The sequence below is a fragment of the Peromyscus maniculatus genome, chromosome 4 (genome assembly GCF_049852395.1).
Source record: "Peromyscus maniculatus bairdii isolate BWxNUB_F1_BW_parent chromosome 4, HU_Pman_BW_mat_3.1, whole genome shotgun sequence".
In the NCBI taxonomy this organism is placed as follows: Eukaryota; Metazoa; Chordata; class Mammalia; order Rodentia; family Cricetidae; genus Peromyscus; species Peromyscus maniculatus.
In genome coordinates this window covers 19322388-19346259 of record NC_134855.1, presented here as the reverse complement: position 1 = coordinate 19346259, position 23872 = coordinate 19322388, and the positions used below count along the sequence as shown (strand labels likewise).

The following is a 23872-nucleotide window of genomic DNA, read 5'->3' as shown; positions in this document are numbered from 1 at the left end:
GAAATTGCCAGCTTGTAGACAACAGAACCATAAAGGCAACATTGCTATGGTGAGGTGCGTTTATCCTTCCTTCAGGAAAGTTTCTCATGAGTCTCATTTAGGAAAAGTACAGATTCTTTGACAGGAAAAGGAATTTCAAACATTAGTGAAACTTTCTAAAAGGAAATAATGAACCAGAGTACAATGTCTATCGAATTTTCTAAATTCTTCATAAAGGCTATACTCAGAGAAAATTTGGATCATAGAAAGTGGTTTGGAGAAGGAAGTTCCAGGCATTTTCACTGTGAGTGAGACATCCAAACATTTGCATGGGCAACAGCCTCCTCTGGAAGAAAAAATGTCAGATTACAGAAAACAGCCCTGAAACAGGACGTGAGGTGTGAGGAGATGTTCCTAGTTGTGCTGTCCTGACTTCAAAGACATTCCCTTCTTCTTTCTCTGAAAGTCTATAATTAATAGAAACATCAGCGGATATTGAAAGGGCCTTCACTATTCAATCCTTACATTATCACAAAAGAAGCTACCTTCCGCAAGGAATGATTTTATTAGAAGATGACTGAACTTCTGAGTGCTGGAGAGTACTTCTGAGAGCCTCACATTAGATACCCAGAGCAGCAGAGCAGGAAGAAACCTCAACATGTTTTTTGTTGTTGTTTTAATTAGACATTTACTACACTTATACTGCAAGAGGAATAGAAAAAAAAAATAAACGTAAGAAGAAATGGTTAGTTCACAGTTCAAATTCTTACTTCATGGATGTAAATACCCAGGTTGCTGCAAGATTACCATGGTTTTTCATCCATGCTCATACAGTGATTTTGTAGGTTGTTCAACAATGTTGTTCCAACCCACAGGATGAAAGCCATGCTCAGGGAATGGTGTTCATTTAGAAGAAAGTAACATTAAAGATCTATGCAACTTCCTGAATTTGTGTTTTCTCACAGAAAGCCATATCAAGTTCAATTATTCTACCAAGGCAATGTAATTATGTTTGATATTATAAAATATACAACAATGATCTCCTATTTTGGGTGTCAATTATTCAACACTTTTTTCTTTTTTGTTGTTGTTTTTATTTATTTATTTATTTATTTATTTATTTATTTATTTATTTTACAATATTATTCAGTTCTACATAATAGCCACAGATTCCCTTGTTCTCTCCCTTCCTGCCCCCTCCCCTTCCCCCCAGCCCACCCCTCATTCCCACCTCCTCCAGATCAAGGTCTCCCCCGAGGACTGGGATCGACCTGATAGATTCAGTCCAGGCAGGTCCAGTCCCCTCCTCCCAGATTGAGCCAAGCGTCCCTGCATAAGTCCCAGGTTTCAAACAGCTAACTCATGCAACGAGCCCAGGACCTGGTTGTTGTTGTTGTTGTTGTTGTTCGAGACAGGGTTTCTCTGTGTAGCTTTGGAGCCTGTCCTGGAACTCACTCTGTAGCCCATGCTGGCCTTGATCTCACAGAAATCAGCCTGCCTCTGCTTCCTGGGTGCTGAAAATACAGCCATGTGCTACCACTACCTGGCTAATCATTCAGTACTTTTAATTATAGGCAGCTTATATCTAAAGAAGGCTTATTGTTAGATGTTTCCAAGTAAAAAACAACAACCAAAAATATAAAAAGTCAAAACAAATAACAAAACAAAAAGTTTGTGTCAGTTGTTCTGAAGAGGGGAACTACAGCTTGCTGAAGTAGGGCTGTTGTTCTTCTTATCTCAGGGAAAAATCCCATGATTTTCAATGTTTGTTGAGTACTCCTCAACCATAAGCAGAAGTCATTTGTCATGAAGAATATTGTGATTGCATGTTACACTTCCAAATAAAACAGTGAATAAGCACAGTGTATTGGCTGCTTACCCATTGCTGTGATAAAACACAATGACCAAAGTCACGGAAGAAACTATTTATTTGAACTGTGGATACAGAGGGTTGACGTTCATGATGATAGAGTGGAAGAAGCCAGTGGTAGGCATGGTGGCTGGAGCAGGAAGCTGAGGCCTCACATCTTGAACTGAAAACATGGAACATAGAAGGAACATGGAATGATGTGTGGCTTTGAAACCTCAAAGCCATACTTGTGACACACTTCCCCCAGCAAGAGCACACATACTAAACCTATCCAAAGTGCCACCAAATGGAGATCAAGTGTTTAAACATCTGAGCCTCAATGGGGCCTTTCTCATTCAAATCACTACATGCAGCTGCATAAACATTGTCCTGGTTAAAAGAGTGGTGCCTTACTTTGACATCTCTTGTCTCTCTGCATGAAGATTTGCTCCCTAATTCATGCATAGCTTTCATATTCATCTCCAAGTAGCACTACAGGTATCTTCTGGGTCTTGGTGCTTCAAATGCTGAAAAAACAGCTTGAAAAATTGTGCAGAACTGTTATTCTAGTACTTTGTGCTCAGATTCTACTTGAAAAGCTACTCTGTCTTGTCTGAATAGTTTCAAACTCAGAATAAGAGATGTCATTTCATATTCCTGTTTTAAATTCACATAAAATTTTAGAGGCAGTGGCACTCAAATTTTGAATTGTGCTATTTGTAGTGTGTGCTAAAATTAAGATAAAATATACCCAGTATTTTTGTGAGGGCAATATTGGAAAGGTCTTGCCTTTACTGTAGCAAGAGGTATATCATTTCAACTCTTTCCTGAATCATCCTTATTTATTTTATGCCATCTGTTATATTTTAACACAAAAAATCTGATTACATGATACCAAGACTGTGAAATATGCAAATATGGAAATATTACGGATATGATGACATTTCCCTTCCAATTCTCCCAAAGCCACGATTTAAAAAAAAAAAAAAAAAAAAAAAAAAAACTGAACTACGTCTCAAACACTGTAGTACACCCTGGAGATAGGGCAACAAGTAAGATGGGTGGCTCTGTGTGAATAATGAAGCTTAGGCTCTATTAGGATACAGGAGACTTAAAACAATATGTGAGCACATGAGTGTATACTCAGTTAAGAGATCTGGTTATTTCTCTTTGAAAAGGGGGCCAAAATAGAAACTGGCAGAGTTTGACTGAGGTTACAGAGGGTTTTGATTTGGAAATATTAAAAGAGCAGAGGTTCAGAAGCATGAGGTACGACAGCTCTGGGAGTAGAAAGATGTCCAAAGGAAGGAAAGTCACTGAATCCAGGGGCTGCAGAACAAGGGGAGGGGACAGAGTGGAACTGGCCCAGGATGAATGGCACATTCTTGCAGCCACTTCATAGTACTTAGCTTGGCTCAGCTGGAATGTATATTTAATACTTTCTTTGTAGTTTTCACAGCAATTCACAATATCTTTTGAGAATGCATTCTAATCTTTTTATATAAAGACATTTTATCTCTATAAGCATGTATTAAAATGTAGACTATCCTCTAATATGCCAAAACTTGCCTAATTTATGCTCACATTTTATTTATTTATTTATTTATTACTATAACTTCAGCAATAAGAAAGATGCTATTTTCTTAGGCATGGCAATGTGTACCTGTAATTCCAGAAGCTGGGATGCAGAGGAAGGAGAATTGCTAGAGGATTGAAAACCACCTGGGCTAGATAGTATGTTTGAGGCCAGCTAAAAGTGCATAGTGAGATAATGTTGCAATTCTAAGCACATAAATAATCCCTTCCCTTTAGCGTCATGATTCTAAACTTTTCACATCAGTTGCCTCTCTTGAGGCAACTCAGACTTCCTTTTGTGACACTTCTGCTTTCATTCACTGTGGATAGTTCACCATCTGCTCCTTTTCCCTGGGTGTGTTCTCTCCTATGGCTATGGCTATATGTACTGCCCCTTTCTCTGAGTTTAGCATCCTTGGCAAGCCCTGTTTTGCTGACCTCAGTTGTCAATCCTGTGCTAATTATGTGAAACTCCTAACATCTTCCTATCTTCTCTTGAGTCTGAGACTTACACCCTATATTCCTCAAGAATCTCAAGCTCAGTATATACCCAGATTTTCCTTGTGTTTCACCACCCAGACAACTGACATTTTAGAAGGCTGCAAAATTGACCTAGGCACCGGAACAGCACAAGTTATATATGAACTTTGCTTTCTATCTCTTAAATTAAACCAAACAATGCAATCATAATGTATTTCTTCATTTTCAACATTGTTTCTTTTTCTTCAGTAGTATAAATTACCAGCTCATTTATATATCTTGCACATACCTTCCTAATAGCCCCTCTATTTTCTTGTATGTCACATGTCCTCCTAACTATTCACATCCTAACTCCCAACCCCAACCTGGTTGTTAGTACTTCATTTTAATCCCCTGGGTTTTCATACTCTCTTAGGGCCTGAAGAGTACCCATTCTTCAGTTGTCAACAGATGATTCTTATGAGGCTCAGACTAGCTGGATATTCATCCTTTATATCCCCAGGGCAATATCTACCTTTTTATAAGGTAGTATTTAAGATGCCATGCTTTTTGTTGTTATAGTAGTACTTGTTTTGAGACAGGATCTCTATGTATCCCTGGCTGTTCTGGAACTCGCTATGTAAAGCAGGCTGGCCTCAAAATCATAGAGGTCTATCTGTCTTTGCCTCTCAAATGCTGTGCTTGGATTGAAAGCATTCACCACTATGCCCACAAGATGTCATGTTTAATGAAGCTGTTTGTTTCATTATCTAATATATGTCAAGTGCCATGAGAGAAAGTGCATACATATTCATAAAGCAAAGTTAAAGTTCATGTTAAGATGTATTTGTTAAATGAGAACTCAACATATGGGCCTCAGGTCATCTTAACAACAGTACTATTTGCAGAGAAAAGAGAAGTAAAAGTTTATAAATGTGTAAAATATGGGCACACAGTGTTATAATGCAATCATTTCTTAAGCATGTATAAAACTCTCTCTACATTATCAGGATAGTGATAGCTACACCAATATGTGATGACCAAAGATAACATGTACATTATAACTGAATAACCTGAAACAATTTGTCCAAGTTAACATTGATAGTATGATTGGAAAAGAAGCAGCTTGACACAGTGTGGCTTCAGGAGAGATTCAGGGCTGCCTCTTCCAGGGAAGACTAAGTATCCAGAAATACATTACAAACAAAATCTTATTTTGTTCCTTATGACATTACTGAGCTAGTTCCCTCTCCTGGCTCACCCTTCCCATCTTTTTTAAATCACTTTTCATGTTCTTTTCATAGGTTGGATTCTTACATGCTAAAAATATGTTTACTGATTAGCACACTGTATTGAAACTTATTTTTTATTGTAAATAGATCTTTTATTACAATATATTCTGATGTTCTCCTTCACCAAATCTACCCAGTTCCTCCTCATTTTTCTACTCACCCAAATCCACAGCACTTCTTTCTCATTAAGATGAAAACAGGAATCTAAAAATAAAACCAATAAGTAATAAATAATAATAAAAATAAACTTTGGTAAGATAACAAACAAGCCAAAGAAAGAGCTCTTGATTAACTATATATTTTAAAATTCTAAAACATTTATAATATCGGTTGTTTCTAATAATGTTTTATAAAAATAAAAACAAAATGCTGTCTATATTATTTATTATCAACATTAAACATTATTGCAGTTACCTTGATTGGTTGCATAAACATACCAGATGTCTGGGCATTTAAACAGAGCTCTGTAATGTATAGGGATTGCAGTTACCATCTGTGGTGGTGAAATTAAAAGAAAAAGAGATGCTTAGTTTTCTTGCATGCATAATTAATATTTTAACTTATGGAATGGCAGAAACTAGGGAGAACAGGTAAATGTATAAATTTATAAATAATTTACATTTTCAATGAGAATGAAGAAATGCTGCATACTTTGAATCTAGTGTTGGTTGGCTTTACACATTTACTGATATTCTAAGCATTTATTGAAAAAGAATGTATAATGAAGTGAAGATATCTGTCAAGTTATCCACCAGTTGAGACCATATATTAATAGGAATCAAGCTTGTTTCTTCATATTTAAAGTTTATAAACAACTGTTAATTACATCAAAGCTGCCTAGTATTCTGTCTTCATTAATGGCTGAGAAATTATATATATATCCATAATGTTCACCTCCTCTGAAACAAAGGTAAAATGTAATATTGAACTCACCAAGTTGTATAGCCAAGATATCATGGAAGAACAAAATGAGTTTTATGTTTTAAGTGAATAAAAATGAAAGTCATGTGTAGAGATATATCTCTCAATGCAGATTTCTCCAGGTTATAAGCTGGGTGGGATGCTGACATACGTGATTTTTTTAATGAACATCTAAAGATATTTTGGTAATTGATCTCCAACAATCTTTCTTTTGTATCCTCAGTAAGTAACTATGAAACCTCAATCACTTTGATATAGTGCTTGTACATTGTGTATAATGTGATGATTAACTTCAACTTCATCAGTATTTAATATGCACATGCATATGCAGAGGAAATTTTCTATATTTTAATAAGCTTTGATATTCTATGCATAAATGTTTGTGATATTTAAATTTTAGTTAAAATTTGAATTGTATTATATCTGGGTCACTTGTCAGGTAAGCTAATTTGTTGAATGTCTACAGATAGCCTAGTTTCATGTGTGTTGGCTGTTAGCCTTGAAAAAAAATTAGTATTGGCTGCCTAGGAATGCTACATAATATTCCTGCTGTAAAATGGCATTTGCATCCAGCTTCTTCCTGCCATTCATGGTGTATAATCTTAGCATACCATCCTAGAGTTATAGTACCAGCACAGTGTAGTGATTCTAGAAGTATCTGTGTCTAATAAAAATCACTGCCGCACCACACTTCCTATGAAAGAAAAACAATGTTTCTCTGATTTCTCTTTCCTATGATCAGATGTAGAAAAATTAGAAACAACATTTAAAGAAGAATGTTAAAATTATAAACCCTAAGGTCATTTTCATGAGCATAAAAACAAAAAGTAAACATTTTTCAACATAAATTGAAGCTCCAAAAATATTTTTCTGACATTATTCTGCATTTGAGATTGGAGACATTTGCTTATTTATTTATTTATTTGATAAACAAACTAACAGCTATCTGATTCTTCTTAAAATTTTTTGAATGTTTTCATCTTGTTTTATGTGTATAACTGTTTACATGTATGTACCATTTAGGTGTACCTGAATGTTGAGTTCATGAAAGGGTGTCAGAATAATCCCTAAATTATTCTTCTTGTTGATCATTTAACAGTCAGAGTTCAGGTAACCTACTCAAGGTCTTTCTCCAAAGTAGTTCATGAAACTGATGCTTATGTCTATGCCTAATCAAATCAAACTATTATTTGCAGTTTCCCATGTTGCTGTTTGACTGGCCAGAGACACTATGGCTAATTTTAATTGTTTTTTACAGAACAATAACTTAGTTTGCAGGAATGTAGTCCATGAAATTTAAGGCAAATATATTCAGACATCATTGACTTATAATGTGTACTTTCATCATTTCCTGATCATATATATGATGATGATCAGTAATTCAGAATCAAAGTTATTAACTCTAAATATATGGTCTTTAAATGAAATATATAAACAAAAGATATCTAACCAAGCATCTCAACAGGCTCTTTGATAGGAAATTTTTGTTAAAATAGTTATGACCTCAGAATACAAACATCTCTTCCATGCTTTATTTTTATTCATATTAACGGTGAAATTATTTAATGTGACAGTTTAGTTATACCAAGCTTTATATAATTTTGTTTATTTGTTCTTCTATGAATCAATTTATTTTCCAGGGAGCATTGCTATCATTGTGCCTCTTGTCCTCTTGGTGACCTTAGTAACCACCCTAGTGATTGGTTTAGTGCTTTGTAAGAGAAAAAGAAGGTAAGATGCCATGCTCTGGATTCACGTGCAGTGACTGAGTCATATGAAAGTGGCAGAAATGTTATGTTTTATTTTTCTTAGAAACAGGATTAATTATTCCAATTAAAAACCATCTCGAAAAACCAAAATAATATTATTTCTCAATTTGTTTATCCCTATTTCACTTAAAATTACATGAGTGTTCCTTCATATTATATGACAGAATCACTCCATGTATATGTTATAATGAAACCAACATAGACATATCTTTGACAATTTTGGTAGAATTTATACTTCTAATGCTCTTCCCTTGAATAAACAATGAAGATTGCCTTATCACTTTATTTTATATAGTTATTGGTATCAATTATGTACTATACAGGTATACCATAAATTATATTTGTAATGGGTAATGTGTATTTATTTTATTTTATTTTCTCCCAAATGAAAGTGTTTCAATTTATATAATTGTACAGCTGTATAGATGTGGATTAATCTGGAACATAGAATTTGTGACTTAAGATTCTAGCCATTGAGTTCAAAATTATGAACAAGACATTTCAAAGTTTCTTTATCATATTTTGCTAGGGTTAATTTTTATACCAAAGAAAACATTTGAAATTTAACTTAAAATTGAATTGTGAATTTTTCATTAATGTAGTATGGTATTCAGAGAATTTTAGTTCTAATATGTTTTCACATATTACTCAATCATATTCATAGAAAATAGTCAAGTTATGAGTTTTCTACTCTTTTTTGATTTGATAAATCTCAACTATTAAATTTCCTCAATTGTATTTCATTCAGAATTTATCAGTTGTACCATGTCAGCAAATCAGTAAATGTTTTAATAGTACATAACTTAATTTGTAATCTCTGTACAAATGATATTTAAATTTATGTCCACATACTATAGAACAAAGACAATTAGAAGACAGCCTATCATCAATGGAGGAATAAATGTAGAAATCGGCAATCCATCATACAATATGTATGAAGTAGATCACGACCACAGTGACGGGAGTCTTTTAGAACCAAGTTTCATGATAGATCCAGTAAAGGTAATATGTCTTGAGATCATGAGCAGAGAATACTAACAGTCTTGAAAATCCACTGCAGAGTTCTGAATTTAACCATGCATTTTTAATATCTAAAATTATAGTACAAGACTTTAAGGTATATTGTGCTATCTAGTCTCTTCTAAGAGAAAACACTTGTTGAACGATATTCACTGGAACATAATAGTTAATACTGTGTGATTTACAAAAAAAAAATGTGTTCATTTAGTTTATAAAGATAGAACTTTATTTAGTATAATAACTTAAATTGTGTGGGGTGCTAGCATCTGTAATGTACAGCATAATGCAAAAACACTATATACTTTATTTTTCCATGTGAAAAGAGGTCATTGGTTCAATTTCAAAATGATTATTTTTTATCGCAATAGTGTTTTGTTGAAAAATCATAAAAGTTGTGTAGTTTCTCTTTGATCCATTATTTCTCAACTGTTCTCCAGCTACTGAGTTAATAAAGACACTTGTCCAAACTGTAATTTATAGTATAATCACAATAACAATTCACTTAAGTGATTTTCTCTTGTTTCTGTAGTCCCCTTCCAGGCAATCTACTTCTAAACCTGGGATTGAACTTCATAAACTGGAAATTAGTAGTCATATTCTATTATAAAAATCATCAAATACTACATGGACAAAATGTACAGATATTATAGTCATTTTCATTAGGACTATTTTACTTGCTATTAATTAGCAAACTGTTATATTGGAACTTCTCATGAAAGAAGTACTGCCAACCTTAGTATATGGTATTGTACTTGATACTAAAAGATCATACATACTTAGCACACCTAGAAATTTATCTGTGTAAAAGAAAGCCATCTTAACACACAGACTTCTGGCATCCTTCCAGCTGTTCTAAGGAAGAACAGTGTCCATTAAGTACCATGAACTGATGAGAATGCACTCTTCAATTTTTCATGAAAATTTCAAAAATCCCTTTGTTATTTTAATTCCTAGCCACTGAATTAATACAATTAATTAAACTTAAAGAGAATACAGCTTGTCATACACTTACCACATGAAAATAAAACCGTATTTCAGGCCTTTTACATATAATTTCAATGTACTTATATAATTTCACTTATTACTCAATAAATGTGTATTTAACAATTAGCTGACTGAGTAGCCAAAATTGTATAAGACACAACTTAACAGTTTATTTCTACCTGGTTCATAAGGTTTAGAATGTAACTATGAATTGTTACATGAAAGGTAACTATAGAACAACCGATTAACAGTTTCAGAAAGTCAGGCCATAGCACATGATCAAGCAGACTGTTTCCCCATCATTTGATGTAATCAAATGCAAATTATATTGCACATATATTTTTTGTGAAATGGTCAGTTCTATTATGTTGAATGTGAATGAGCCTCCTGTTTCTTTGATATCTTATGATCAAAAGGACTGTTATCATTAGTAAAATTAATAAAACAGAACTGAGGCTGAAATAATTAGAAATACACAGAAAGGTATATTTGTAGATTTTAGCCACAATTCATTTCAACATTATTTGGATTTTCTTATTCAAAAGTGTGAATAATTAAAAAATTATTGGTTCTTATTAAAACTCCAAGTTCTATAATTACTTTTTTAAAATTTCTGATATGAGACTTTTGTGGGAAGTATTAAAGGACCAAATTTACTTCATTCATGTTAGAATCTTTTCCAAGACTCTTCTCTTTGTAATACATCTTAGGTTGTTCAACATTAAAAGTTGATGTTGAAGATTTTTTTTAAGCACATATATGCTCCTTTGTATTTCTGTGCTTTTCAAATGTTCACAAGTGCCGGGCGGTGGTGGCGCACTCCTTTAATCCCAGCACTCGGGAGGCAGAGGCAGGCGGATCTCTGTGAGTTCGAGGCCAGCCTGGTCTACCAAGTGAGTTCCAGGAGAGGCGCAAAGCTACACAAGAGAAACCCTGTCTCGAAAAACCAAAAAAAAAAAAAAAAAAAAAAAAATGTTCACAAGCAATATAACTATCAAACATTATACTATGAATACAAGGATAATAATTGGATAATTCTTCCTTTAGACCTAATGAAGTATAAAGCAATGAACAGAAATGGAGACTCTTTTAATCTTAAGAATAGATTTCTAAAAAGTAAATTTAAATTGATATATCAGTTGAAATTTTATTTTTTATCCTAAAATTATAAAGTAATGGTGAATTGCTAGAGAGGATAGCTAAGTCTTCAGGAAAGACAACTTTCTGAATTTTAAATTTTCAATGTCAAAAACTTCATTGGTATTTCCAGGGGTAAACAGAAGTGGACATGATTCCCACAGAACGCATGTCAGGAAGCTGGACCTTACTGAGGGTCTCATCTTTGAGACAAATATCTCAAGTTCCACATGCTGACATAAGCCTCCAGATTTGGCCTAGGGTTCAAGAGCATTTTATATTAATTGTATCATTTGGTTATGTTTTGTATCAGGGAATAAATGTTCCCATGACATTAGATGAGATAAAATTTTCTGTTTGTGTACAGTCCAGGTACATAGGGGGAGGTCCCAGTGCTTTCAAGCTCCCACACACAGCACCGCCCATCTACCTAAACTCTGATTTGAAAGGACCACTAACTTCCGGGGTGAGAGAAACAGCCCTTCCTTTCCTCCTCATCCCACTACAAACCCTCTCCATTCACAGAGCCGTGCTTGACTTGGACAGAACTTGACTTTATGGTTTTCATTAACAAGAGGCTGCAAAACAGCATTAAAATCTCAAACTTTTGCAGTGTGTTCTTTGCATAGAAGAATGCTTATAAAACCTGTTACCAAGTTAGGCCAGTCATTAAGTGGATAGTACTTCCTATATGGGATTTGGAAGAACTTTAAATTGTATGGCCAGCAGATTTATGAAGAGAAATTTAAAGTGAATGAATTTAAATGAATTTGTTTTAATTATAGGTAGATAGATAATAAATATGAAGTTAAGTTAAAACATACTTAAAAATGTGTCATCATATTCACAAATCAGGGGTAATCTAATTAAATCTTATTTTTTAACATTTAGTTACTGGTTATAGAAAAAGCTTTTCTGTCCATAGTCACAAAGCTCATTTTAGGCAGAACAATAGATTGTGGATTTCCATGTTCCCTCCACCTCTTTCTCCTGACCATCAAATCCTTTTCATTCTCACTGTCTGTCTTACAGTGTCTCCTTTGCATGTTATAAAGAGTAAATATTTCTCTGCTGGAACTAACATTAAGATACTGCATTAAAAAAAAGAAAAACTCAAACTAAACAAAAAAGACCCATAAAAATAAAAATGAAATGGCACTTTCTTGTGTTAAGTTGCAATTTCTTTAATAATGAATATTGCATGTCGCTTTGAACTGAAAGAGCCTGCTTATGTTAACCTTGATCTTGCTTCAAAATCAACCAGGCCTCTAAAACCTCAGATGAGTGTGAAGTAAAGATTATTTGGAAGACTCCAGAGTGTTTCACATAGCAAGTGCATGAAGGTTGTTGGAAACAAAAATGCTATCTATATTTTAAAGACGCCTCCCTGGTGTATTTTGGGACTTTGACTTTTCTTCATTTACTTATGTTTAATTCATATCGGGAAAATTAGAAGAGGAAAACAGGTGATTTTTGTATTGGCAATTTCTGTGCCATCTGTGGATTACACCAGCAGTCAGAGGCGGTGACAATGGGAATATAAGGCCAAATACCCTTCAAATGTGACAATTAGGTCTAACATTTTACAGTAAAGCCATGTGGGTATAACTTTCACAAGGACATACTGGCTTTTAGTCTTATAGCAAAGCTTCTGCTTGGCTCCCAAGCTACCTTTAAAATCCAGTTATGTTTCTACGTCAAAATAGACTAAAATCTATGAACATGGAATTTAAATTACATGTTATCATTAAAAATAGACATTTTACAAAATATTTAATGTGGTCCAAGAGATAGTAAAATTATACTTATTTTCTTTCTCCTTCAGCCAACAAATTACTCCAACCCAGTGTATGCAAAATTGTATATGGATGGACAGAACTGTCGAAACTCCTTAGGAAGTGTTGATGAACGGAAAGAACTGCTCCCAAAGAAAATTGAAATTGGCATCAGAGAGACAGTGGCATAATGAAGGACACTTTTCTATGCTGTATAAATGTATAAAATATAAGGATTACTTTTGTATGTTCCAACAGTATTACACTTGTTTTAGCATCAGCATTATCCCTATATCTTTTTCCTGGTTAATTGTTTTCTGAGTTTTTTGGGTTTTATTTCTTTTTGCTAATGAATATTGATTCACCATTTTTATGGTATTTTTATGAAAAATAACTGCACTACACTACAACTTACAATAATGCTGCTGATATCACACACCTTTAAATTTGTTAAAATTAAAAAAAAACAAAATATTCCTTTGTAGAGTTAATATGAGCAATCTATTTTATAAGAATTTTTAGTTCTACATAATCAGCAATGTACTCTCCATTTTCTCATTCTATTGTCTGGATGCTGTAATGCAATGCCATTGTATTTTCTCTTGAAAGAACAAACTCTCTTCTTTATGCCCATAAACATGGATTGAGACTTGGCTGAGGATACATAGCCCTTACAAGTTTAGCATCTCCTGCTTTAAAATTAGTCTCAGATGACAAAGGAATAGCTGGAATTTTTGAGGAAAAAATTAAAATTTTAAAAAATACATAATATTAATAATTTGCATGAATACAAATGACTTATTTTTCAAAAAGTTAGTAGACTCTATGATATACAAAACATATATCCCCTGTAACAATAGTGATATTTAGGTTGATAGAACATAGCAAACATATAACGAGAACAGGACTAATAGCACTTGTTGTGGGATAGGACCTTTTATTCCTCCTAGGTCCTGAGACACACAGCCAGCCAAGAGCACAGCAGGACATGGGCACTCATGTCTTACATATTTCTTTCCCGATATGTTCATGCTGTGGATGGATATCACCCTTTAACCACGCTGAACACAAGAAAACCACATACAACCACACAAAGTGATGCCAAAATTTCAGTTTTGTGAATGCATTCTCTTTGCTAGACCAAGGAGAATTTCCTTTGTATAAAGTAATTAGTAAGTATTTTCAAGATATGATATGACTAATTAATTGTTCTCCAAATTCAACTACAATTCAAGGACTGTTTGAGGAATAAGAATGACCTGCCATGATGCCAGGTGGAGAGTTTTTCTGTGCTATTAACATTGGTAATTTGGTTTCTCTTTGGTTATACAAGACACACAAACCCATTCACTGTTTTTTTTTTTCAAATTTTGATTGTAAAAAATATGGTTTATTTAAGTTGTATAAAAAGATAGCATTTTTATACAAATATCTTTAAAGGCACAAAAAGTTTATTCATAAGCTGTGGGGTTTTTTGTCCCTCTGATAGACATGACTGACTTTTAGCTGTCAAAATGTATTAATCTAACAGATGAAATATGTTTGTGGTTGCTCTCTATCCCTTTGTACAAGCATTAAAAACTGCTGTTTTATAAGGAAATTTTTGTTGTACTATGTGCATGCATACTACCTATTTCTAAACTTTGCCATACTGAGGCCTTTATAGAATATTGGTTTATGTAATACTCGTGTGATTTGCTTGAACAATGTTATGCATACCATAAACTTTTTCAGGTTCTTGTTTAAGTACATTTTTTAAATTGAACAGTATTTTTCATTTTGGTTATAATAGTCATTTTGCCTATGTTTCTACAATGAAGTGTTAAATACTTTATAAAAAATTGTTGACTGACTTATTTAAATGAAATTCTACATATTTAAATACTTGTGTTTGGTAGTTTTTAAATTTATAAAAGTCCTTTCGTTATATTGTTTAGATAGTCCAACATTGTCTTAAAGAACATATTCTTCAGGGAAGGACAAGTGTCACTGAATAATTTTCCACAGGATACCTGAATAAGCATTTTCTACCTCTTCTTTTAAAGTGGAAAGGTTTCTTCACAATTACATTCCACCGACTTCTTGTTCTTATCAAAGACTACAAATTGTGGCCAAAAGAAATATGTTACACATGTAGTAATGTAACTATAATTAATAAGCCAGCATTATCACTCTCCTTCCCTTTCTCAATGCATCACCAGAAACTGAGAATCCATAAGATGATGTTTCGACAACTCTGTTTAAGTGGTATGCTCATTGATATTAGTTAATACACAGAGTATCAGACTGAGATTTCTACTGTTATTATTAATATAATCATAGCAAACCATATAGAAAGTGTGGCAAACAAGACCTACCATTAATGAGTTGTTTCTTTCCATTAGACATTTTAGAAATACATTCAAGAGAGGTTTTTGAAAAGAGCTCTGATCACTTTTTACATCTCTGTTCACTGATGTTTCATTCTACCATGACATGTGTAAAAGTGTACATCAAAATCAATATTCTTTATTTGTTGCAACTTTATAGTCAGTCTAACATAACAAAATATTTTCACTACTGGAACTCAGTCTCACCTATTTCTGTCATTTGCTCTCTATTCCAATTACATAAATTTTATATAATTTTTTTTGTAATTTTCTATTACAAAAAGCTAAGTAAATACTTTAAAAATCAAGTATGTAAATCCATATTCATAACTCTTTATCAGTCACACTAACACAATGCTTTCTGGGTAATTGTTTCAATATTTGATGTGAGATGTTTTATTTTTAAAAAATTAATGGTTCCAAATAAACCTGAACCCTCTACAAATTTCTTTCCATAGAACAAAGATTTTTCAACCTCTCAAAATCTTAGGCTAGATCATTCTTAATTTGTCCTTTCCAGGGTAGAGTATCCATCTGGATTTCTGTACTCTATTCTCCAAGGGGATGATAGCAACACACTCTACAATTTTGCAACAATGAATAATATCTAGCGACATTGTCAGCTTTTTTTGTAGAAAATTACCTACATTACCCATGTAAAGGAATGCTGTTGTAGAACTGCATGCTGTTTCTCATTATTAAATAACTCCATGATGGATCAGAAAGAATGAAAGAACTAAAAAAATGATATTCCCAAATTTAATATTGAAGATGGGGCAGGGAAATTGGCTCAGTAGGAAAAGTCATATGTAACTAATCCTGACAACTTGTATTGAAACCCCTGACCTACAGGGTATACGAGTACTAACGTCTGCAAGGTGTTTTCTGACCCCTACCTGTGCTGTGCCATGAGCTACATGCACACACACACACACACACACACTGCTGTGGGATATCTTTCTGTATGCTATGAATATATGTTGCAATGATTGGTTAATAAAGAAGCTACTCTGGCCTATGGCGAGTCAGGTTATAGCCAAGCAGGAAATTCAAGACAGAGACAAGAAGAAGAAATAAGAATCAGGAGAGATGCCATCCTGCAGCCCAAGAAACAACATGCCAGCAGACCAGTAAAGCCACAGAACATGTGGCAAAACATAGATTAATAGAAATTGGTTAATTTAAGATATAAGAGCTAGCTAGCAAGAAGCTTGAGCCATAGGTCATCCAGTTCATAATTAATATAAGCCTCTGTGTGTTCATGTGGGTCTGAGTAGCTGTGGGACTGGGTGGGACACAGGAAAACTTACAGCTACAACACACACACAAATAAATATAATTTATAAACAAATTAAACAATTCTTTAAAATTTGCTCATGAAGGCCATTAGAAGTTAAGAATACTTGATACTCTTGCAGAGACCTGGGTATAGATCCCAGACCCCAAACAGTAAGTAGCTCACAAGTATATGTAACTTTAGCTCCAGGTACTCCAATACCCTCCTCTGATCTCTGCAGGCAATTGAATGCACTTTGTACAAAAAAAAAATATATCACTACAGAACCCTCATTCATATGCAATAAAAATAAAGTAGTAAAAATATTGATGATGCCCATGTTACATTTACAAAATTGCTAGCAAACTATATGTATTCAACAGAAAAAAGAGGGAAATGTTTATTATGACCTTATGAATTTGAAGAAAATAATCAAACCATTTTATTTATGTATATGTATTTTATTTGCAAATTAAGTCTTGTTTTGGTTTTCATTTTATCATGGGCTTGTTTTAATGACTGTAAAGGTTGAGACTTAATCTCACACTTTTCTTGAAGAGTATAAGGTTCCATTTTTATGAAAACTCAAATATGAAGAACTTAAGAGCAGAATATTATAGGTAGTATTAATGAACTATGACATGCAAACTCCCATAGTTTCCAAATATCTAACAGGAAAAAGAACATTCCAAAAAGAGTAGAAGACAATTAATCAGTTTCCTTTATCTGTCCTTACCTACCATTTACAAAATATGTATTTTTTTTGGTGGGAGGTTATAATACAGCATACATGTAGAGGCCGAAGAACAACTTAGTGGAATTTATTCCTTCTTTCCACCATGTGAGTTCTAGAGATCAAACTAGATCTAGGTGGAGTAATCAGGTTTGGTGCCAAGCCGCCTTACTCCCAGAAGCATCTCTCCAGCTTTTTTTTTTTAAGGACTATTTATTTGTTTGTATTAGGTTCACCTATAGCTCAGTCCATGAACTCCTGCCTCTGCCTCCCAAATGCTATACTTCAAACCATGTGTCACCACATCAGGTTTCTGAAGATGCTGCAGCTGCAGTCTAGGATTTATTTCATAACCCACAGTTTTCTATTTTTAAATATAATCCCCAGATATAAAATCTTATTATCTAGTATGATAATTACCACTACTTTGGCTTACCTCTACCAAGAAGTTTTAGCTAAAAGATTAAATTTATGAGAAGAGCCTACATAGATAGTCAGTGACCAGTTTTGAAAGTGTGTTACTCTTTATCTTCTGCAAGATACACTATATTCAATTTATTTAATCAAACATTTGCTTCTTCAACATTAGATGATATGAATGAATTTAATGTTTAAGACTCATTTAGACTTCTTACAGGGAAGCAAGTAGGCTGACTACAGTTATTCACCAGCAGAATACAACAGATGGAAAGGAGAATCTTAGGTATTGAAGACACAAGAGGAGAAATGGATAGCATAGTCAATAAGATTGTTACATGTAAAATCTCCGGGAACAAAACATTCAGGAAATCTGGGACATTATAAAAAGATGAAATCTAAGAATTATGGGAACAGAGGAAGAAGAAGAAATGTAGAACAAAGGCATGGAAAATATTTTCAATAAAATCAGAGACGAAAATTTTCCTAACCTAAAGAAGATAGCAAAAAGCTACAAGAAGCATATAAAACACCAAATAAACTGGACCAAAAAAGAGAGTTTCCCCGGCACGTAGTGATGAAAACACTAAACATACAGAAAACAAAATAATATTGAAAGCTGCAAAAGGAAGAGACCAAGTAACACATACAGAAAATTACTGGAACAACACCTGACTTTTCAAAGGAGACTCTAGGAGCCACAAAGTCTTCGATAGATGTTCTTCAAATTTTAAGAGACCACACATGGCATCCCAATCTATTATACCCTAGAAAAAAATCCAATACATATAGATGGAGAAAATAAGACAGTCTGAGATAAAATCAAATTTAAGTAATGTCTATGTACAAATCCAGCTCTACAAGAGGCACTTAGAAGTAAAACTCTAACTTAAAGGGGTTAACTAGACCCCAGAAATCAGAAAATAAAAATCCCAGACCATCAAATCAAAAGAGTGTAATTACATTACATATACACAATCACACACACATACACACACACACACACACACACACACACACACACACACACACACACACACAAAACATTGCTAGTACTCACCATCAATAATCTAAACTTTCTAATAAAGAGACACAGACTAACAGAATGGATGAGAATATAGGATCCATCCTTCTGCTGTTTCCAAGAAACACACTTTATCATTAAGACATCACCTCAGCATATAAGAATGAAATATTGTATTCCAAACACATTGACCTAAGAATCAAGTTAGTGTAGCCATTTCAATATCTGATGAAATAGACTTCAAACTAAAACTTATCAGAAGAGATAAGGAAAGAAACTACATACTCACCATGGGAAAAATCTACCAATAGGGTATTTCAATTCCTAATGTCTTTGTACCAAACATTAGGATACAAAGGTTCATAAAAGAAACACTAATAAATCATAAATCACATATTAACTCTCACACACAGCAATAGTGTGAGACTTCAAAACACCACTTTCACCAGTAGACTGGTAGTCAAGACCAGTCCCTGCCCCCACCTCCAAATGAGAAATGCTGGCACTAACTGACATTATAAAGCAAATGGACCTACCAGATACTTACAGAACATTTCACCTCTAACACGGAAAAATATAATTTCTTCTCAGCACCTCACAGAACTTTCTCCAAAACTGACCACATACTTGGATACAAAACAAGTCTCAATGTGTACAAGACATCTCGGTTAATCCAATAATATTCTACTTTTATGCCATGTTTACCCTCACATAATTCCTCCCAGATCCCTCACCAATCTATCCACCCAATTTTATTCTTTCTCTTGTTTTCAAAACAATTAAACTAAAAATCTAAAAAGAAAACAAAAACAAAAACGCAACAAGCAAAAGTTAAAGGAAAAAACACACAAGAAAAAAATGGAGTTCATTATGTGTTATCTAACTATGTCTGGACAAGGGGCATGGCCTGGGGTGTGGATGATATGCCTGGTGGCACTCCATTCAACCCACAAAGGTCAAGGATTTATTCAGAAGATGCAGAAATATTGTAACCGCCAAAAGTGGTGAATGACTCCCAGGAAACACTGTTTTCTAGACACAAGAGGACTATTGCACACAAGTACTTACAGAAACTAAAGTAGCATGCACAGATTCTTCAGAAGTTCAAGTTACCATGAAGGAGAGGACAAAGTGTACAGAGGGACCCAGCCATACTCAAGAAGATATTGGTTTATTACTGTATTTAACAAGGCAATGCCACATAATTTATCTGGTAATCAAGAGAGGTTTATTTCTGGGATAACTTACATACATCCAATAGGGGTTGATTACAGGATCAGGAAAAGATGAGGTACCATCCAGCAGAGAACTCTGGCTTGGTGTCCCATCCAGCTTCTAGGACCACGAGGTATCCAGAAGGGGCCAGACACATGCTGTGGATATCACTCTATATAAATAAAACACTGATAGGCAGTGACCAGGCAGGAAGTATAGGCAGGACAAAGAGAGAGGAGAGTTGGGAAAACAGGAAGAAGGAGGAGAGACACTGCAGCCACCGTCAGGACAAGCAGCATGCAAAGACGCCGGTAAGCCACCAGTCATGTGGCAAGGTATAGATTTATAAAAATGGGTTAATTTAAGATATAAGAACAGTTAGCAAGAAGCCTGCCATGGCCATACAGTTTATAAGTGATATAACCGTCTGAGTGATTATTTTATATGTGGATTGAGGGACTGTGGGGTTTGGTGGAACCTGGAGAAAAGCCCTCCAGCAACAGACACATATGCATCTCAAGTCTTAAGGGGCTCTCTCTCAGCCACGCCCCAGGGGCAGGTCATAGGCAGGTATGGCAGTTACCTGCTGTCACTCTAGGGGCAGTGTTTCAATGTCAAAACTGGAACAGCTACCCACTACATTTGTCTATTGTTAAGCAAGATATCTCTTCCTGTTGCACCTTCTACTCCTTCAGCTTCAGGATCTATTTTTGACTGCAATAATCCATACAATGAGAAAGTCTTCATCACTGTCTGGAAAAGAAAACACACACACACACACACACACACACACACACACACACACACACACACACAAAGAAACAGCAACAGAAACACACACACATACACACAATATCAATAGTCTGCTCATCTGCTTTGGTTTCTGTCTTGGTTTGGGGGAGTAACAAGTACCCTTTAAAAGTATAGGATTGGAAATTAATTCTAATATAATTATCATAATAAAGCTACTGTTAACATTAAGTGAGGTAATGATTATTTCTCACATGCTGTTCCATCACAAATGCTTAAAATGCATGCAGGTGGTAAGTTAAGCCATAGATTGAAGAAGTTGCTTTGGATGAATTTAAGTTTGTTGTTCCTGAATAACATAGGCATTAGAATAATAATAAAGGAAATATTGTTAGGTGATCTACTGAAGTCTCAAAAAGAAATAATAAACAATATAAATAATAAACAATAAAAAATAATAAACAATATATACCTCATGATAGTCTGTATATGTGAAACAGAGAAAGACTCCCTGTGTGAAAATTTCATGTTCAATGAAGTAAAATAGATTTACAAAGTCATGAGACTCAGACAGAGCCTTAGGTTACTTATAACTCATTTATTTTTTTATTTAAATTTTATTTATTTTTTTATATTATGTGCATTAATGTTTTGCCATGGGTGTCAGGTTCCCTGGAACTGGAGTTAAAGACAGTTGTGAGCTGCCATGTGGGTGTTGGGAATTGAACCCAGGTCCTTTGGAAGAGCAGTCAGTGTTCTTAACCACTGAGCCATCTGTCCAGCCCCATAACTCATTTTTTAAGACAGAAAAATTTGAAGTTATTTGGTATACAAGTATAAAAGCTTCAAAGATATTAGAATTTAATTCACCTTCTATATCGGCAGAGAACCTTTCCCCGATACAAATGAAAAAGCATGCCAACTTCATTTGGAAACCCTGTAAGATCTTCACCTAAAGCAAAGCCTTGTTCTTTCTAGAGTGTGTTCTTACTATAACCAGACTGACTAAAAGTTCAGAAGATAAAAGGACATATGGTTTCTACTGGAGGAAAGATTGGAAGAACTTGCCAATATGACTATGAATGTATTCAGAGGTATTGGCCAATAATGGACGACTACAGGAGAAAAATTCATTTAAACACATGGCCAGTATATTTGAAAACAATTCACCTCTTTAAAAGAAATAGAGACTCTGGTCCTTAGTGTAGTTTTGGGAGTAAGAATCCTTGATGAGATAGGTGAAAATGATAAGAATTGTTGAGTATTTGAAAAAATGATTTCACCAACCATGCCTTATGTGTATACAAAGGTAGCAATGGATTTACTAGTAAACACATTTTCAAACATCCCCCATAGGCTGGATTTGAGAACTGGGGTATTTTGGGGGAGTGGGGTGGGCAGTGGACATGATACAATCTTGAACATCATGTTTTTAGTTGCTATGCTTATCCAACAGAGAAAACACAGCCATATTTACGGTAATGTACACCATGGTTGAGGTATTAAACAAGCCCCTTTATATATGTGTCAGTGGTTGATCAACCATGGGTTTTCAGATAGCAAGGCAAATAAGCAAACAATTCAAGTATAATTTAATAATTCAAAAATCTATATAAAATTCAGGTTAATATTATTTACAACAGTGGGAAAAATCATGATCCCTTATCTAGTTGCAAAATATAAGCCTCCCAGGATGTAAAACCAAGTACTTAAAAGTAAAATTAAATGCTTTAAGAAAAGAAAATATCTATCTAGTATTTTCCTTCTAAACCTTGTGCTAATTATTAAAGTTGCAACAGAAAATGAAAATAGTCAGAACTTTTGAGGATCACTGGATATTTTATCTAAATTCCAGGAGACACTAAAGCACCAAATAGTCATCATGTTCTCTGTCTAATGAGATTTTATGGAGACCAAGTAATAGATCACATTATGTCAGAATAGACTTAATACATTCAATGATTGATAGAGAAGTTATGCCTCAGCCCACAATATAGACTTGGGGTGCATATAAATAAAATTTGGGGTAACTATTAAGCATATTATTTCTTTTCTGGAGATAAAGTTGTTACAAGAAGGATTAAACAGGACATCCAGAAACTGCCTCATATTTTTGCCAAAATCATAAAACAGAAGCAATAAGTCATCAGTACAAGAATTGCAGAGATTAGTGCCCAAAGTAAATGTTCAAATGATGTAGTGGTAGTTCATATCTTAAATCATCTGTCAATAAATAAATGTACTGTGGCAGATGGCATCAGGCTCACATAAATCTAGTGAAGTTATGGCCCTAGATAAATATCTTACATCTGCGTACAGGGAGGGATGAATCAGTATGTAATATAGCCCTTAGTCTGTAGACACAGTCCTGGAAAATCTCTTTTAAAAATTTTATTATAAAAACATTGAATAGATTATTTTTATCCTTAATGCATAGCAATTTATCTTCCCACTCTCTTGCAGATACCTTGATCATTACACATTTTCCAGAACCATACATATAATGATAGAAGATGATCATAAACAATTAAATTTAGTGTTTTATGAACTTTAAAATTATTTTCTGAAGCTGTGGTTAATTATGAAAATACTTAAGCAAATTAGTTGATAAAAGACTTATTTTGGCTCATCGTTTTGGAGTTTCCAAGGTATCATCAGGTTGGTCTGCTACTCTAAGGCCATTGGTAGTGTACAAAATGTCAGTGGTGGAAAGTGTATAGCAAACAAACAATGCTCATTTTATATCGAGAATAAAAAAAGAAGGCAAGAAAGGGGTTGACTGGTGGCTACCATCTTCAAAGGCATATCATTTTGACTTAAAAAGCCCTAAGAATGATGCACCTAACTATGATTTCACAACCTCTTCAAAACTCCTTCAGTATCAACAAAACATAGCATACCAAGTTACAGTAGGACTAAGCATCTCCCCTTATACTAAGGCAGGACAAAGCAACCCAGTATGAGTAATAGGTTCCCCAAATCCAGCCAAACAGTTAGGGACAGCCCCTGCTCCAACTGTTCAGAGTCCCACGTGTATACCAAACTACACAACTGTCACATATATGTAGAAGGCCTGCGTCAGTCCCACACAGGCTCCTTGGTTGTCATTTCAGACTGTGAACTGACTAATCATTGTTTCTGTGTGTTTTCTTGTGAAGACCTTGGACCCTCTGGCTTGTACAGTCCTTCCTCCATCTCTTCAGCAGGATTTTCCCAGATCAGCCTAACTCGTGGCGGTGGGTACCTGAATCTGTTTCCATCAGTTACTGAATGAAGGTTTTCTGATGACAATTGGGTTACTCACCATTCTGATTACAGTAAAATATCA

At 34.3% G+C, this 23872-nt stretch overlaps 1 protein-coding gene across 1 annotated transcript in view; it reads left to right on the top strand.

Annotated features, from left to right (window-relative positions):
* Nucleotides 1–14638, top strand: part of Lrp1b (LDL receptor related protein 1B) — a 1955528-nt gene extending 1940890 nt beyond the window's left edge. The window contains exons 88-91 of the mRNA XM_042275227.2: nucleotides 7716–7806; nucleotides 8702–8846; nucleotides 11353–11451; nucleotides 12811–14638. Coding sequence (XP_042131161.1) covers nucleotides 7716–7806; nucleotides 8702–8846; nucleotides 11353–11451; nucleotides 12811–12951 — 476 coding nt within the window. The 3' untranslated portion in view covers nucleotides 12952–14638. The remainder of the gene's footprint in view (nucleotides 1–7715; nucleotides 7807–8701; nucleotides 8847–11352; nucleotides 11452–12810) is intronic.
* Nucleotides 14639–23872: the final 9234 nt, after the last annotated feature.